The sequence below is a fragment of the Equus asinus genome, chromosome 15 (genome assembly GCF_041296235.1).
Source record: "Equus asinus isolate D_3611 breed Donkey chromosome 15, EquAss-T2T_v2, whole genome shotgun sequence".
NCBI classification, from domain to species: Eukaryota; Metazoa; Chordata; class Mammalia; order Perissodactyla; family Equidae; genus Equus; species Equus asinus.
The window spans coordinates 35,721,437-35,739,667 of NC_091804.1; the positions used below are offsets into that span (position 1 = coordinate 35,721,437).

Consider the following 18,231-nt stretch of genomic DNA (forward strand, 5'->3'; position numbering starts at 1 on the left):
TCAGCATCTCGCCAGCAGCAGAAAAGAGTTACACCTCCAGTCTCTGGATCCTTTAGGCACTTTTCAAGCCAGATACATTGCACCTCATAAATACCAGCACCAGCTGGCTGTGCCCCCGACTCAGTGGACCAAGCACCATTTGAGCCAGGTTCCCTTCAGAGGTCTGGACACCAGCTGCAGTGCATTCTAGAAGACTGAGTGCCAGCCACACAGCCCCTACCTCTCTGTCTTTCCAGAGGTATGAGCACCAGCTGTGCCTGGGCCCCTTCTATGAGTCCCTGGGTCTGATAATCCCAAATCTTTAATTCTCTCAAATCCAGAAGTGATGGGTACCTCGGCCTCTCCTCGTTTTGGTATTTCATCTTCCCAATACTCATGTAACCAGTTCTCCGAGTTAAATCCTCTCCGTTTGAAACACTGAGTATCATTTCTATGTCCTTTACTGAGCCCTGACTGATAAAGTGAAAGCACGGACCTTTCAGCTTTTATAGTGGAATGCCGGTTTTACCTCACACCAAGACTCTCTGAGTAGGAAATTCTTCAACTGTAGGAGTGAGATTAAAATGCTGAATATTTAAATACAAAATGACAAATAGCTACTATATCCACCCTGATTTCTAACTAGGTGGTGGGATCTGACAACACCTTGCTCCCCTTCACACCTGGATTTCAGCTCCAGTTTTGCTATTTATTTGCTGTGTGATCCTGGACAAATCTATTTGCTACTAGAAGCTTCCATTTATACATGTGTACAAAAAAGGAGGGTTATTGAGGCTGTGGAGCTCTCTAGTCCCCTCAGCTTGGACATTCCTTGAGTTTCCAAACTATCTAGAGCTTCCTCTGCGAATTTCTGGCTCTGGAGGCAGCTTTGAGGAGAGAATAAGGAGGAGGGGGAATAAGAGGGGCCTGGGTCTGCACAGCGCCATGAGTAACACCTAAAGATTCCACCTGAGGCGTCCTCCGGGTTCTAATGGGTAGAGAGTAATGAGCAAACAGTTGGCAACAAAGAGACACAGCATCTTCCACTGAGGTCCTTGTAGGGAAGAGGGTTCCCTGTGCTCAGCCCTGAGGGCTCTGAGTTCATCCCTGAGCACAGAGGTGAGCAGACACTGTCAACTGCAGGGTACGCTCAGGCCATTTCCAAGGACCTCTTGGTCCATAGGCCCCTAGGACAGATGATTCTGTTCCAGTCATTCATGTATGTCAATCTCAACCAAGGATTGAAAGGTACCAATGGTATGGACAAGCATCAGGTGCTTGTCTGACCTGGCATGGTTCCCCAGCTGCCATATTTTCTCAAATTTAGAAGTACTCTTTGACATTATTAGTCCATCACCTTCATCTTGTGGATGGGAAAAGAGGTCCTAAGAGGAGCATCCCTTCACCCTATCCTGTCCCAAACAGGTCATACATTCAACCAGGGGCAAAGTTGGAATTCATGTTTGGATCTATTCATTCTCAGATAAGTGCTCTTTCCACAGGATGCGGACCAGTGATGACGTTGGTAATTTGACCTGGACCCCAAAGATGCACAGGACTAGGACAGGCTTCCGAGGAGAACAGACTAACTGTCACGGAGGTGTGGAGGCAAGAGCAATGTAAAGGTGGGAGATGCCACACACAGGGACCACTTGGCTAAATGGTCACCCTGCAAAACTGCCAAATTAGCAGTCTTTTAGGAAGTCTTCAGCACGACTTTGCCCTGCTCTGCTCCCCGCTTTCAATGATTCTAACATTTCCTCTGGATCTCCCTCTGCACCAGGAGTAGGCACCAATAGACTTCTTAAGCCTTTATTTTTTCCCCCCTGACACATTGGCCCTTAAGTATCACCCAATCCACAGGTTCTGAAACTTTAAAATAATTTGGTAGTACTTGTTAGAAATGCAGATTCCTTGGCTCTACTCCTAGAGATGGCAATTTCCTAGATCTGGAGGACCCAAATTTTAGACAGATCACCCCCTCCCCCAAGTAACTCTAATGTAGGTGTTTGCTGACAGCATTTTCAGAAATATCATCAGTTTAACCAACTCTTTCTAAAGAGGGAGGAACTGAGGGGCCAGCCCAGTGGCGCAGCGGTTAAGTTTGCACATTCTGCTTCAGTGGCCCGGGCTTTGTCGGTTCAGATGCCGGGTGCGGACATGGCACTGCTTGGCAAGCCATGCTGTGGTAGGCGTCCCACATATAAAGTAGAGGAAGATGGGCATGGATGTTATCTCAGGGCCAGTCTTCCTCAAAAAAAAAGAGGAGGATTGACAGCAGATGTTAGCTCAGGGCTAATCTTCCTCAAAAAAAAAAAAGAGAGAGAGAGAGAGAAACTGAGAGATGGGGAGAGGAAAGGTCTTACTCAGCAGTGAGTGGATCCCAGACTCTTTTTAGAGCCTCTTGACTCAAATTATACTAAACAATGAACTTATTAGAAAGAGACGTCCAGGTTTGGAGGTGCAATGGTGACCAAGTCTCCTGCTTTGGGGATTCCTTCTCAAGCCTGTAGCTTTCTTATCTTGCCAAGTCCTTTGGGTACTCCTTTCTCCTTCCTCTAGACTTCTCCATGCCTTTCCTCTCCCCCTCCTTCCACTTCCTTCCCATCTCTTTCAATTACCTACCTATTGCTGTGAATATGTTTTCCCGAAACTTAGCGGTTTAAAGCAAACATTTTTTTCCTCACTATTTTGTGGGTGAGGAATTTGGGAAGGAATCAGCTTGATGGTTTTCTCTTGAGGTCTTCACATGATTGCAGCCAGATGTCTGCTGGGGCCATAGTCATCTGAAGGCTCGGTTGGGTTGGGAGCTCATTCACATGGCTGGAAACTAACACTGGCTCTCAGGTAGAGCTTATCTGGGGCTGTCAACCAGAGCACCTACACAGGCCTCCCAAGCATGGCTGCCTCAGGGTAGTTGGACCTGGCAGCTGTCCCCAGTACCCCCAAACAAGCATCCTAAAAGGATTAAGTTTGAGTTGCGCCTTTTCTGGCCTAAAATTCACATAGCCTCATTTGGCTTTACTCTGACAGTCAAAGAAGTCACAGTTTGCCCAAATTCAAAGGAAGAGGAAATAGGCTCTACCTCTAGATGGGAGGTGTGTGAAAGATTTTTTGGATTCTGCTTTAAACTCTCACATTGTCCAATATCTCTTCTCCCTCCTTGTCTGTCTCCTCGTTGCTTCCCCATGTCTCCTCCTCTCATGCACCTCCCCAGTTTTCTTCTATTTTATGGTGTCTATGCTGTACTATGAAACTGTGTCCTTTACTGAAGGTCCAGGAAGCAAGCCCATGAACCCTTTCAGAGGTGGACCTACCATGAAGTTGACGGAGCTCAAGCCTCAATGTCCCTCCCTTGAGCAGGGCCCTTTGAAGACACTGGGAGTGGACAAATGATTTGTGTTATTTGTAAAAGTAAGATATTCTAACCATTATCAACTAGACTGTTGTTCTTTCCCACTCTGACTTTCCCTATGGCACACTTCTCCTGGGTCAGGTGGTGTTGGAATGGCTGCTGGCATTTTTGACATCCAACTAAAAGGAAGTTGAGTTGGGGAACTCATTTGGTTTGAAGTTAGTGGGATGTATTTAGGTTACTCTCATTTCTACGTATCGTAAGTTGCTGCTATCTCTCCTGGTATATCAATGGTTCTAAGCAATATTCCTATTGCCTACTGTGCCACTTCTCTGACATCATGACATTAAGGCTAGAAGTTGTATTGTAATGTAATGTACCTAACTCTAGAAGGTTGTGGGTGGTGGAGGAGAAACAAGATTTGAAAATTCTTCCAAACATCAGATACATAAATTTATGAATAGAAAAAAAGATCCATTTTTATGGAAGCCTGCTCCGAACAGACATTCTTTACTAGCAAGAATATACTCGATAATTCAATATGTACAATTTTAAATGCACCACGTACTTTCTTCTTTTTTGATGGAATTGTACAAAAGAGAATTTATGAAAATTTCTGCGTTTTTAGGGCACAAATCTGTCATAGAACTACAAATATCAGGTATGGCTGTGCATTCAGCCATGTATTTTATGCAGCCCAACTATAATCAAAATCAAAATATAATCATTCTTTGATCAGCCATGTTAAACAAAAGACTGAATTATTTTTTTCTTGGAAATTGAGTTTTACAGAATTGATGTCATAAATGTAAAAAATTAATAATTAATTTATATAGATTTTGTGCAATTTGTGGTATTTGTTAGCTTTTTAAAATTTGCAGTTGGTGTCAATTTCTCTTCTCTTTGGAATAATACTCACTTTTTAATTTAATTTGTATTCATTTTTTAAAGGAACCCCCTAATTTTATAAGCTTTGACCATACAAAGACTGTATCTGCTCTGGTTCCATTCTTAAGCATCTTATGACAATTTTACCAGGGCAACAGTGTCACCAGAGTTCTCAACTTGCAGGATTTTCATACTCCTCTCTCCCTCTTTTGTTGTCATTGGAAGACCCAATGACTTCTTATTCTCCTAAACCTGCAGAGAGGGAGAAGATGTGAATTAAGATGTGAATTATTTAGCCTCAGAGATATCAGACCACACAGAGCACTTTATTCGGAGGAACTGGAGGCTTCCAAAGGATAAATGGGGGCCCTGAAAGTTGAAGAGATACGGTGACACACTGAGAAGGAGTCAAAGGGCGAAGGGCATTGTGTTTGAAGAGAAGCTGAGCTGGAGGAAAGGGAGTGAGAAAATCCTGGGGTTTGGTTTTTGGAAGGGCCAAGGTCTTGGCAGCTGAGACTTGGCCAGTGGAAGCCAATGGGGCACATCAATCAGGCACACATGGAGAGAGCCCTGGATTATGAACCAGATCCTGGAGGTTGTTCCAGCTCTCCTTATCCTAGCCAGGGAGACGACGATTCTGCGAGATGGCAGAATAGAAAAGAGTGAGATGCTTGGGCCTTGCTCACCTTAGTAACCAAATCTTGCAGTTAATGGCAAAAAGGAGATGGAGTAATTTTTAAATCTTTTCGTAGGAAGGGAGAACGGAAGTGGAGTGACTGTTGGGGCTCATAGAGTGGTTTTTTTTTAGTAAGAGTCCCAGTTTATGCCTGTTGTCCCAAAGTAATAATTAATGGCATCCCCTTCCACTCTCAAAAGCGTCCTGGTTTGGTCAATAAAGCATGTACTTGTCCTGGCTATCATCACCTTAAAAAAGAAAATGAAGAGAATTGGTGACAAGGTTTAGTAAGAAAGAAAGGCCTGGAGGGATTTGCTAGTGCATGGTGCCCCGCACTGGGCTGGTTCACTGGGCCTTCTTCTGACTTGTTATCAAACACTCCACCACCTCTGCTTCCTCTCTCTACACCCCTTGTTCATCTCATACTTGCTAACTTTGACTACTGCTCTCTACCCTCTCTTTCCCAAAACATCCTCTACTCAACCTCTACGAGGTGCATTCTTGCCTCCTGATTGGACTGGTTCTGTCAGCCCCAGGCTTGCCAAGTTCCTGGATTGGCCCAGCCAACACCCAAGCCCGCTAGTGTGGCGTAGGTGAGCATGGGAGACTGGGACCCCGGGACTTACTTTTGCCTTGGCAGATAATTCGGCAGATAGCTTCAGATTGGAAGTTGTTATTGTTCCCTAGGCAACCGCCATAGATGAATCTGTAGCACCTCTCAGTTTTCTTATCATACCACCAGCGTGGCATGAAGGCCATGCAGGGGCCAGATTCCTTTGGCATACTGCATACGTCTGCAGGAAGATTTGGGAGCAGAGCTGTTTGGGTGCCTCTCTCCCTAGAGAACATTCCAGGCATGTGCAAATGCAGGCATGAATGCTCTAAAAATATCATGTCCTTACACATCCCCCTGCCTTTGCACATACCACATATGTCCATCTGTCTCTTGCTCACTAGGTACATTCCTGTTCATTCTTTAAAACCCTTCCCGGATATCAAACTCCTCTTTTCCTGATGTCTTTCCTGGCTCCATTCTTCACTCCTTGCTTTTTCTTATTGCTTCTCCATCTTGCAAACACATTTATCACTTCCGTGTAATTACTTGTTCATATTTTCTGACGCCTCCATGAGGACGTGAGGTTTGTGCCTTATGTCACTTGGTATACCAGTTCCTAGCAGACAATTTGGCACTGAGAAGATACTTCAGGAACATTCACAGTAAAAAATCAAATGCATCTTGAACATCAAGGTGCGTTTATTGGGCAACTGTCTTGTGCATAGTGCTATGAGGTACAAATAGAGTTTTTTAGAACCTCATAGTCTGAAGCACAATAATGGTAGCATTTATGAAAGCGTCAGGCACTGTTCTTAGCACAAGACATATATTAACAGACAATCTTATGAGGTAGGTCCTCTTATTGTCTTCATTTTGCAGATGAGGAAACTGAGGCTCAGAGAGGCTAAGCAACTTCCCTAAGGCCACATATGTGGTAAGGGATTTGAACGTAGATAGTCTATTGCTCTCAAGATCAAGACCAGACCTCTTAATCTGGCTGGCAAGGCCCTGCATTATCAAAACCTTCTCTACCTAGTCCAGCTTTATCTTTCTCATCTCTTACCATGCTCATGCTCACTCTACGTTCTCTGACCTTTCTAACCCTGAGCATACTGTCTCCTCCCACAGGGTCTTTGCACAGGCAATAGGCAAATTATCTGTGCCTGGAAAGCTCTTCCTTCCAATTTTTTGCCTGCCTACTACCCATCTTTCAGATCTTAAATCATGGGTTCCTTTCACAGGAATACCTTTCCTGTCCTCCCTGGCTACACTGAGCAAGTGGAGTCCATCACAGGTGTCAGGGGCACAAGTAAACATTTGTTGAATGAATAAATGGATGCATAGAACATCCATAGTCTTCTTTAGAACAATGATATGGGCAAATGAGAGGAAAGAGTGTAAGAGGTCAAAGGTGGAAGGGAAGTCTTCCTAGATTTATATAGACAGAGAGGCCTGAAAACAAACAGGAAATACTAATATATACCTGTTTTTTATAGCTATCATATCACCTGCCACCATGTTGGCGTTTGATGAGACTTGTGTGGCTACTTGGCATCTCAGAGGATCACAGAAGAGTAGCCAAGAGACCATGTGGTCTAATATGCTCATCTTTCTTACAGATGGGGAAACTAAGGCCTGTAAAAAAATTATGTTACCCACATCACATACCTATGTAAGGGCAGAAATGAAATAAAACCTGTGTCTCCCAACACCCACTCCAGTCCAGCACTGATAGAATCTGTGTCAAGTAGAAGATGCACCCAGACTCTTGGTCAGAGATCACCCATCAGTGAACCAGGGAAAGGGTCTGGCAATGCCAGTGCAGGTGGGCAGAAAGCAAGGGGAGGGGGAGGACATTGGATAGTTCAGGGGATTTTTGAGTTACCTTTGTTGAGGTCTAAACATTCCTTTCTACAGCCAAATCTGCAACACTTCATGTTCTCTGGGCAGTGTCTGTTCTTCGTACATTGATCCCTTTCTTCATGTAGGCATTTTACTCTGGTTCTGGGACACATCGCTGAGGGAGGGGAAGAAGGGACCTTGAAGGGGCCAGAGGCCTTCCTTCCCAGGCCCAGGGCACCACTGCAGAGTTAGGGAAGCTTGTTTTCACTTCACTGTTCCCAGAAGGTAGTGACCTTCAGGGGGCTCAGGATTTTCACACTACTGCCCCCATCCCCAACCCCATAATAACTCTTCATCTAATCCCTAAACCCAGCTTTACCTCCATCCCCACCACCCATAAGATTTCAGGGAGAAGGACGCTCTCCCCTGGGACTATTCCGGACCTCCTGTATTTGGATGTTCCCTTGGGTGGGGGCGCGGTGGCTCTTGGTGACTGAGATCTCCATTTCTGGAGTCAGATGGCTGGGCTTTTGAATTCTGTGCAACCCTTGTAGGGGAGGCACCAACTCTGAACCTTGATTCCCTCATTTTCCTATAGGATTGTTTTGAGGATTAATGTGACAAAGTTTGTAAAGCCATTGTCAAGGTGCCTGGGGCATAATGACAATAACTAATATTGATGAAGTGCTTACTGTGCAATTGTCCTTTTCTTTTTAATCCTCATTACAACTCTATAGGTAAGTCTTATCAATATTCACATTTTATAGACAGAGGCATCTGAAGCACAGGGAGATTATGTGAACTTGCCCAAGGTCATGCGGCTGCTGAGGAATGGAGCCAAGATTTCGACCTGCAATGCATGGCTCCACTGCTGTCTGAGTGCTCAGTATATTTCAACTGCTAATTATGGGGGTCTTTACATCTCAGCATTCCAAGGGACTTCCAGAGACCATTCTTTACCCCAAAGGCAAGGATTCCCTGTGGGTGTGGGTGTGGGTGTGGGGAGATTTTGGGGGGGCTGCAACAGGAAGATTTGGAAGCTGATGAGGGTGCTGCTAGGGGGAAGGGCCTTTCTTGTGAGAAAGGTCCTTAAGCTTCCTGGTTCCCTTAGTCCACTTCACGAGCTCCAGGTCCAGGCACTTCCAGGAAGAATTCCTCTCAGAATGACAGTGGGGAGTCAGCTGCCACAGACTCCGGTGCCTGCATTCACCAAGGGCATCTTACCAGGAGGAAGGGTGCTGAAAGAATAACTCCAAATATCTCCCCTCTCTCCTACTCAGGATCCCAGGCTGAGGTGGGGAAAACATTCCTCATCTGTAGCATTCCTTGTTCCTTCCTCCCGGCAAAGCTCCCTTTCTCCACTGGGAGGACTGAGTCTCCAATACTTACTGTTAAAGGTCCCCTCAACTAGCCCAGGTTCCTGGATGGCCCCCAGGAGGATGAATGGCACCAGGATTGGCAGAAGTCTCAAGAGCCCCATTTTAGGAGGGACTGGCCTGGCTGGTGGCACCAAAACTAGGAACTGCCGCTCAGCAGCTCCTGCTCCTGAACCTCCGCTGCCCCAGCACAGCCTAACACTCCGGGAGCCACACACCACTGGAGACAAGCCAGCCATACTCCCTCCGCTGGGGAACACTAAGTCCCCGAGGCCATCAGTGGGACTAGCTGGCACCCACAACACCAATCCTGGGGGACGGGCTCTTGATAGGCAGCTCCTAATCCTCAGGTCGCTGAGGCTCTCTGGCTTGCCGGTCAACCAGGGAGAGGGTCAAAGCCTGTCTAGGGCTTCTAGACTCCCTTAGCAGAAAGAGATGTCCAATTCCAGGGTCTTCCATTTTCCCGGGGTAGGGGGGCTGTTTGGAAATCAAGAGTACCGCAGTTCTCTTCTGTCTTTCCGATCTCACTCTGCTCCTGTCTATTTTTCTGTCTGCTTATTTTTCTCACACTGTTTATTTTCCTTCTCTCTCTGCCTGTTTTACTCTGTGCCCATCTCTTTCCGTGAGTGTCCCTCTGTCTGGGTCTCTTACTTCCTGCCCCTCGTTTCCCTTCTGTTCTCCTCTTTCTTCTCTTTGGGCTGCCTTTTTTCTTTAACTATTGTCAAAGAGTAAAGCTATAACCATGAGAAGCATGTGGGGGAGGAGACAGGTTGATTCCAGACTGAACTGAATCTTCAGAGAGTGGCTGCAAGATCATGGTGCTCTGAAAGCAGGAGAGAACATCAGGGCTAATGGAGAGCTTCTATCATCAGGTGCAATTTGCAAGAGGTGATGCAGGAGGGAAATAATAAATGTCAGTCATGACCTCAGAACCAGATGCAGCAGTGGGGCCTGAAGATTGTTCCATTGAACTTTTCAGTTTAAGGCTTGAAGCATCAGTAGACATGCTCTTAGCTCACCTCTGATTTCACTTGCAGCTGCAGGAGACAGTTCTAGGGCACATTTTTTTCCCCATCCATTTCTTAAAATTGAGGTGGAATTCACATCATATAAAATAAACCATTTTTAAGTGAACTTTTCAGTGACTCGTTAGTACCTTCACAATGTTGTGTTACCATCACCTTTATTAGTTTCAAAACATTTTCATCACTCCAAAAGATAAACCCCATACCCACTAGCAGTCACTCTCTTTCCTCCCAGCGTACTCCAGCCCCTGGCCACCACTAATCTACTTTCTATCTCTATGGATTTACCCATTCTGGATATTTCTCTATAAATGGAATCATATAGTATATGACCTTTTGTGTCTGGCTCTTTCACTTAGCATAAGGTTTTTGAGGTTCTTCCACAGTGTAGCATGTATTAGCGCTTCATTCATTTTTATGGCTGAATAATATCCACTGCGCATTGATATCTTCCTGCTTCAAGGGTCAGAGTCTCCACTTCTCTGCCAGGACTTTTCTCTGGCTCCCTGGGAGGTTGCTTAGCTTGCATGGGGAACAGTATGGCAGAGTTAGAGATTTAATACTCCCAGGCATCCAGTAGGGGATGAGAATCAGTGGATTAACACCTCAGCTTCCCCATCACTGGAGACAGATGAAGAAAATTAGGAAGCATATTTTACATGCTTCCTTACAAGTTCCACAGTAGGATTAAGCGGCAGTTTCCCACAGTGGTAATCAGGCCATAATTGACTCCTCTCTTCCCTTATCACTTAGCCCACTCCCCACCTTGTGCTTCTTGAAAGATCTCCCAAATAAACTACTTTTATCCATGCCCTTGTCCTAGGACTGGATTCTGGGGGATCCAAGCCAAGGCAATGCCCGTGGGCTCCTGTCTTAAAGGGTCTCAGAATTTTTTGAAGAAACAGAGGATAACAACATCCCTGGAGCTTTCAACTCTCAAAGTTCTGATTGTCTTCACTCCCTTTAATGGTATCACCAGAAGCCTTTATGACCCCGCAGAAGCTCTGCAGACTGTAACGTGCCAACAGATGTGAACTACTCAGCCTCAGAGGCACAGGAGTAAACAGACACTTTATTGGGAAAAATTGGAAGCTACATAGGTATAAATAGGGGGCTCTAGAAGTTGGACATAAAAGAAGAAGGCGTAGAGATGGGTTCAAAACAAAAGGATATTATGTCTGAAAAGAGGCTGAGATGGAGGAAGGGGGAGGCAGATCCCGGAGTTCCATTTTTGGAAGATCTTAGGCCTTGGAACGCTGAGAGTGGAACAGTGGAAGCCAACCAGGAGCATCGGTCAGGCACACGGACAGAGCCTTGGCTCATGAGCCAAATCCTGGTTGTTGTTCTGGTGTATCCTTATGCATTCAGGGAAGTAAACCTGTTGAGAATATAGGACAGGACCAGTTGAGCATCATGGGCTCAGCTAATCTTTGGAACTAGCCTAGAAGTTACGTTTGTACATCTTTTCACAGGAGATTAAAAAGAAGTGGGTTTGCTTTGGGAAGCTATTAATCTCCTTAAAGGAAAAAAATGGGCTGTAGATGGGAGTGAGTTGCTGGCGAAGAGTTGTGATGAGGAAATTAACGGCTTGGAAGGGGTGGTTAGTCAACATGTCCAGTGCTAGGCTGAATGTCCTGTGACCTCTCTGAAGTTGGTCTCTGAGATTTCACCACATCTGCATCCTCCCTCCACCCCTCATGCATTGTCACCTTTGATTCATGACCACATCCACTCCCAATCTCAGTTCCCAGAAAGCCAGCCCTCTGCAAGGTGCATTCTTACCTCCTGATGGGAGCTCGTTCTATCAGCATGTAATCTGCCAAGGATATAACCATCCTGGAACAGACCAGCCAACACCCAGACTTCCCAGCGTGGTGCTAGCAAGAATGGGACTGGGTCCCCTGGGACTCACCTTTTCTTGAGCAGATGTTCTGGCACACGGCTTTGCTTTGGAAGTTGTTATTGTTTCCTTGGCAGCCACCATAGATGAAGGTGGAGCAGGTATTATATTTCTTATCATACCACCAACGTTGGAAAAGACCCAGGCAGGGGCCAGTTTCTTTTGGCATTTTGCATACGTCTGCAGGGAGACCCCAGAATTGAGAACTTAGAGTGCCCACCCCCAAAAAATCATCTGTTATTGTCTCTGCTGGCAACCACCATGGATGAAACTGAGTGGGCTCCTTCCACTATGTGACACCTCAGGAACCCAGCTCCATTGATATATTGTGCACATTTGCAGAGAGACCCCAGAGTGGTGCTGTTTGGATGTCCACATCCCTGGAGAACATTGGTCTCCCCCTTCCTTTCTGGTCACCAGCCTCACTGTCTCCCCTGAGAGTGAGGAGACTCTGGTTTCAAGGCTCTGCTTCTAATTCAGTGTGTGCACATTGACCCATGTGACCTGTGCTGTCCTTGACTTCCTCTTCTGTAAAATGGGAATACAAAATCCCACCCTGCTTGTTGCACAGGGCTGTCCTGAGGTGCAAGTGAGACCACCCTCACGGTCCTCTAATTGTGAGCTCCTTGATTGTATCTGAAGTTGCAGCTTCTAACACAGTGCCTGGCAGAGAGTAGCAGGTCAACAAATATGCCCTGAGTGGATGAAAGATATGGAAGTGCCTTGAAAATTATAAACTAGGGGCTGGCCCCGTGGCCGAGTGGTTAAGTTTGCGCGCTCCGCTGCAGGCGGCCCAGTGTTTCGTTGGTTCGAATCCTGGGCGCGGGCATGGCACTGCTCATCAGACCACGCTGAGGCAGCGTCCCACATGCCACAACTAGAAGGACCCACAACGAAATATACAACTATGTACTGGGGGGCTTTGGGGAGAAAAAGGAGAAAAATAAAATCTTAAAAAAAAATTATAAACTATAAGCCACTTATTCTGCCCTCCAACCCATGCCAAGAAAAGAGAATATGGGATCATAAGTACAGGGCAGGTCCATGCAGGGAAGGCAGGGGGTGGTTTTTCCAATAGTCAAGCACCTTTTCTCCCTGCTTCAGTCCTGTTATAGGTTGCGTTATCTCCCCCCACCATCCCACTCTTATGTTGAAGTCCTAACCCTCAGTACCTCAAAACGTGACCCTATTTGGAAATATAGAGTTGTGATGGATGTCAGTTAAAATGAGTCATACTGGAGTAGGGTGCATCTCTAATCTAATATGACTGGTGTCCTTATACAAAAGGTAAAGACACACACACACACACACGGAGAACACAATGTGAAAATGAAGGCAGAGGTTTACAAGCCAAGAAATGTCAAAGATTACCAGCGAACCACCAGAAGTTAGGGGAGAGGCATGGAACAGGTTCTCTCTCACAACCTGAGAAAGAACCAACCCTGCCCACACCTTGATCTTGGACTGCCAGCCTGCAGGACTGTGAGACAATACATTTCTATTGTTGAGGCCACCCAGCTTGTGGCACTTTGTTATGGCAGCTGTAGCAAACTAATATAGGTCCCAACTAAACTATGAGTTCCATGAGGATAAATACCCACGGCTAAACAGTTAAGTCCTGCTGATTTTTACCTCCTCATTGCTCACCTCTCTGCCACTCTCTTCAATCTGAGCCTCAGTGTCTCATGCCTGGGCTGTTGATACAGCCTCGAATTGATCTTCCTGCCTCTGTCCCTGGCCCCTCCAATCAATCCTTCACGCTGCCCACCACAGAGAAGGACATGCTGGATCTAAAACGAAGCTGATCATATCATATCAAGCTAAGATCTTGACTTCATGATGGTCTTCCCATGACTGACAGGCCGTTCATGCTCTGCCTCCCACTGGTGGCTCTGGCCTCCTCTCCTACCATAGTACCCTTTTGACCTACATGCTCCCATGATCTTCAACACATGATGCTATCCCACACCTCCACACCTTTCACTCCATATTCCCCCTGCCTGCCCCTCTGTTGTTCGTTAGTGACACTCTTATTCTTCCTTCAAAACATTTCTCAGACATCAGCTCCTCTGTGGTGTCTCTGACTCCATTCTGCATCCCACACCCCTACAGGTGCCTGAGTCAATCCTGCATTTTTCTACCATGCTTCTGAATCTCGTGTGTATGTTTATCATTTGTTTACATCTTCAGTCTCATCTGTGAGCTTCTAGTGAGCAGAAATTGTGTCTGATTTCATCTTGGAACCCCATTCGTAGCAGGCGGTCTGGCACAGTATAGGATTTTACAGAGCGTTGAGGGTAAAACAAAATGCATCCTGACCTGAATGAATAAGTCATTCATTGAGCACCTACTGTGTACTAGATGCTTTAAGAGACAAAGAAAAGGCGTGGGAGCTCCAGATCAAGAATGATGAATAGTTTAAGCCAACATGTATCATGTGGCTATTATGTGCCAGACATTGCTCTAAGCACTTCATGTGCATCAGCTTATTTGATCCTCCAAATAGCATTCAACATTGATCTGAGGAAACCGAGACACAGTGAAGGAAAGTGATAATTTGCCCAAGTTAAATAGGCTGGTGAAAACTGAAGCTAAGATCTGAGGTCAGGAAGGCTGGATGCAGAATCCCTCACCTGCAGGCAAATGAGTAACTTACCACCCTCCTGCCTTCCCACTCTGTTCCATTGTCAAGTTTTGTTTACTTCTTAAACACCTTTTAAACACATTCCACTCTTCTTCATCCCCTCAGCCACCTATTTAGTCCAAGCTACCATGTTTTTTCATCCTGAAGTCCCTCAAGACACTCCATTCCGCCTCTGTAGGGATAGTTAAAACCTGGTCATGTCACCACCCACCTCAATGGATTTCCATCAGTCTTAGAATCCAGGTGAGGTTCTAGCTCACCAGACCCTACCTACTGGGGGATCTTTTTCCCTTTACCACGTTCATGCTCACTCTTTCTCTCTGGTCTCCCTAGGAGCCACCATTGAGCCTTGTACATGTTTTTCCCTCTGCCTGGAAAGCCCTTCTACCCAATTTTTGCCTAAAGTTATTACCTATCCCTCTGAACTCAACTCCAGGTTTGCTTTCTCACAGAGGTCTTCCTCAGCTTCCCCGACCACACTGGTCAAATCCTATGATGAGTCTCAGAGACATTTGATAAATATTTGTTAAATGAATAAATAAAGAATCTTTGATAGTCTTTTTGGAGCTCAGGGAGATGGGCATGAATTTAAGATTGCAGCAGCAAGGAAAAACCCTTGGGTCTGGAGTGGTCAAGGGAGATGATTTCCTGGTGCTAAGGCAGAGAGATGGTCACTCTGGAGCAACAAGATAGGAAATACCAACTGCTTAATTGTCACTTGCAGCAACAATGTTGGAATATAATGGGCCAACAAGGGCCACCTGGGGACTCAGAAAATCATAAGAGTAAAAAGAAAAAAATAAAGGAAGAAAAGCAGCCAAGAGACTATCCAGTTCAATCCCACCCCTGCACCCATCTTTTGTTTGGGGAAACCAAGGCCAGACAAGATGAAGATATTACCTAATGTCATACATCATCTTAGAGGTGTGATGAATTTAAGTTCCAGGTCTCCCAAGCCCAGGAGTCTTGCTCAGAGACCAGCCCTTAGCAAACCAGGGACAATGCCAGCTTAGGTGGGAAGAAGGTGAGGGCATGGGTGGAGGGCTGGTTGTTCTGAGGCTGTAATATTACCTTGTAGGAGGTCTAAACATTTTTTTCCACAGCTGAAGACACAACACTTCGTTTTGTCCGGGCATTGTTCGTCCGTCGTGCATTCATCCCTTTCTTGGTATTCACATCTCTCTTGGATCTTGGGGCATCTCCCTAGGGAAGGGACAGGCTTACAACCATGAGTGTGGAGGGCACATTGCCCACTCTTCTCCAGACCTAAGACAATTCTGGGAAGCCAGGGAAGTTTGCTTTTACTTTGCTTGTCCCCAGGAGTCTTTTTCCTCAGTGTGCTCTCATGTATTTCCCGGCACTGCCTACACTATGCTCCCTCCTGACCACCCTCACTCTCTGCCTTCTTAGCCCGTCCCTAGTGCCTCCCCCTCCCCCCATCCCCTCTAAGGCAGGATTTCTCAACCTTGACACTAGTGACATTTGGGCCAGATAATTATTATTATTATTTTTTTAAAGATTTTATTTTTTCCTTTTTCTCCCCAAAGCTCCCCCGGTACATAGTTGTATATTCTTCGTTGTGGGTCCTTCTAGTTGTGGTATGTGGGACGCCGCCTCAGCGTGGTTTGATGAGCAGTGTCATGTCCGCGCCCAGGATTCGAACCAACGAAACACTGGGCCGCCTGTAGCGGAGCGCGCAAACTTAACCACTCGGCCACGGGGCCAGCCCAGGGCCAGATAATTATTTGAAGGGAAGAGGAGGGCTGTGCTGTGCATTGTAGGGTGTTCAGCTGTATCCCTGGCTTCTGCCCACTAGATGCCAGTAGCACTCCCCAGTTGTAACAACCAAAACTGTCTCCAGACATGGCAAATGTCCCCTGGAAGGCAAAATCGCCCCACTGAAAGCCACCGGTCTAAGATAATCAGGCCATTTTGGCCTGGTTGAGGAGTCATCATTTTGGAGTTCCTCTGAGGGGCACCATTGTGCAGTGATTAATATCACTCCCCCTGGCATCAGATAGTCGGGTTTTTAAATTCTAACCCTCGATTTACCACTTACCCTCTCTGAACTTAGGTTTCCTCTTTTGTTAAACCATTTTAGCCTCATAGAATTGTGAAGAAGAAATGAGACAGAATGTGGAAAGCTATAATCATAGTAACTGGTTTACAATGATAGTAACTGACATTTGTAGGTATTTAGCACAAGCCAAGCACTCTTCTAAGCATTTTAAATTGCAATTTCATTTAATTCCCATAAAATAGCTCTATGAGGTAAGTTCTATTAATATCGCCATTTTGCAGTTGAGGAAACTGAGGCACATGGAGTTTAAGTAACTTGCCCAAGGTTACATGGCTACTAAGTGGTGGAACCAGAATTGGACCTACCAAGTCTAACTCCACATCCCTCTCTTTAAATCCCTACTTTCTGAATGTTCAGTAAGTGGTAGCAATTGTCATTATTACTATAGAGTCATGGAGTATTACTGTCTTAAGTTCAAAGGAACTTCTGGATACTGTCCTTGATCCCAAAGTCAAGGAATCCTTGGTGATGCAGGGACACTTTAACGAAATACATTTGAAAGAATCAGGAGTTGATAGGAATGATGTCCCAAGAAAGGAGGCTATTTTTGTTGTGGGGTGAGGGGAAGGTCCCTCACCCAGATTCCTGTAGCCCTTCCCATAAATGTTAGATCCTTGTGCTTCCCTCCACTCCCGAGAAAGACCCTCCACTTCAAAGGGGCTGGAAGTAGGGGTTGCTTCAGGTCTGGATTCTTGCATCCATGGAAGGAATCTTCCACAGAGAGAGAAATAGGAAGAAATACTCCAAACATCTCCCTCCCCTACCAACCAGGGACCAGGGCTAAGATGGTGGAAAGCAACTTAAGTCTGAGGAATTGTTCCATGTTCCTTCCTCCCAGCGATCTTCCCTCTCTTCAGGGCAAGGGCTGATGCCTCAATACTTACTTGGAAAGAGCCAGCCACTCAGATTAGATCCCTGGACATTCACTAGAAGGATGGATAGCACCAGGATTCTCAAAAGTCTGGAAGACTCCATTCTGAAGAAAAGCTGGCCTGTCTGGCAGTTCCAGAACGTGTAAATGTCTGTCTGCCTTTGTCCAGTCTGTTCATTCAGTAGTAGCTTGGGTATGAGAGCTGGAGTCAAGCCAGCCACTCCCTTTCCTGTGGGGAACACCAAGTTCCTGAGGTCATCAATGTGACTAGCCAGCATCTATAGCCCACAGCCCTGGGAAAGGGTCTTGTACTGGGTGGCTTCTGATCCTTAGCCTTCAGGGTTGGAATGGGTCCCCTGGTCAACCAGGGGCAGTAGGAGAAACTTGTCTGACTTTGTAGGCTACCTTAGGAGTGAATGCTACCATGAGAGGTCCTCTTCCTGATAACTTTGAGAGTTGTGAAGCATCGTCGTTCTCCAGTCATTTTCCATTTTATCTGCACGCCCTTTTGTTTGTCTCTGACAATGTGTCTCTATCGGTTTCTTGGTATCTCTTTGTTTCCCTGTGTCTATGTCTGACTTTTTTCTTTTTCTATGGTTCTTCCATGGTCTCTGTGTCCCTTTCTCCCTCTCCCGCACTCTCCTCCCATCCTGCTCCCTTTTCTCTTTGGGTCACTTACATTCTTTGATGAAGGCCAAAGGGTAAATATGTTGTCACAGAGTGGGGTGTGGAGGAGGAAGCAGGAGGATAGCAGAGTTTTGCAGATAGTGTTTGTCAAGGTTGTGTTGCTATGAGAGCAGGAGAGAATGTCAGAGCTTATAGGGAGCTTCTATCTGGTACAAACTCCCTGTTGTCTGAGGAGGAACTCTGAAATGAAGAGACCTGCCTGAGAGACTACAACTGAATAGAGGTCAATAATGCAGCAGAGATGCTGCATTCTAACTGGACCAGTGGAGGGGCTATTGGAAGGAGAGTGCTGGAGTACTCGTCAGCTTTCCTACAGCCACAGAATCCACACCACCAGCCAGTCAATCAGCCC

The 18,231-nt window shown here is 46.0% G+C and overlaps 1 protein-coding gene across 2 annotated transcripts; it reads right to left on the minus strand.

The window, feature by feature from the left end:
• Positions 1–7,115: 7,115 nt before the first annotated feature.
• EPPIN (epididymal peptidase inhibitor) lies at positions 7,116–17,372 on the minus strand. 2 transcript variants are annotated; one of them, XM_044748610.2, is made up of 4 exons: positions 17,206–17,362; positions 15,313–15,444; positions 11,610–11,777; positions 7,116–7,471 (listed from the first exon to the last, which is right to left on the minus strand). In XM_044748610.2, exons 1-4 carry the CDS (start codon positions 17,294–17,296, stop codon positions 7,320–7,322), a joined length of 543 nt encoding a protein of 180 aa, XP_044604545.2. In that variant the 5' UTR covers positions 17,297–17,362; the 3' UTR covers positions 7,116–7,319. The 2 variants fall into 2 exon arrangements, with proteins under 2 accessions (XP_044604545.2, XP_070341527.1); XM_070485426.1 differs by lacking the exon at positions 7,116–7,471 and adding an exon at positions 10,540–11,075 and having other exon boundaries at positions 17,206–17,372.
• Positions 17,373–18,231: the final 859 nt, after the last annotated feature.

Bases quoted from the DNA above. Each gene is read 5' to 3' on its own strand.
- EPPIN (XM_044748610.2), bottom strand. From the start codon at position 17,296: ATGGAGTCTTCCAGACTTTTGAGAATCCTGGTGCTATCCATCCTTCTA. The intron at 15,445-17,205 runs GTAAGTATTGAG...TCCCTTCCCTAG, and splicing joins GAGTGGCTGGCTCTTTCCAA to GGAGATGCCCCAAGATCCAA. The intron at 7,472-11,609 runs GTGAGTCCCAGG...CCCCTCCCTCAG, and splicing joins GAACATCTGCTCAAGAAAAG to CGATGTGTCCCAGAACCAGA.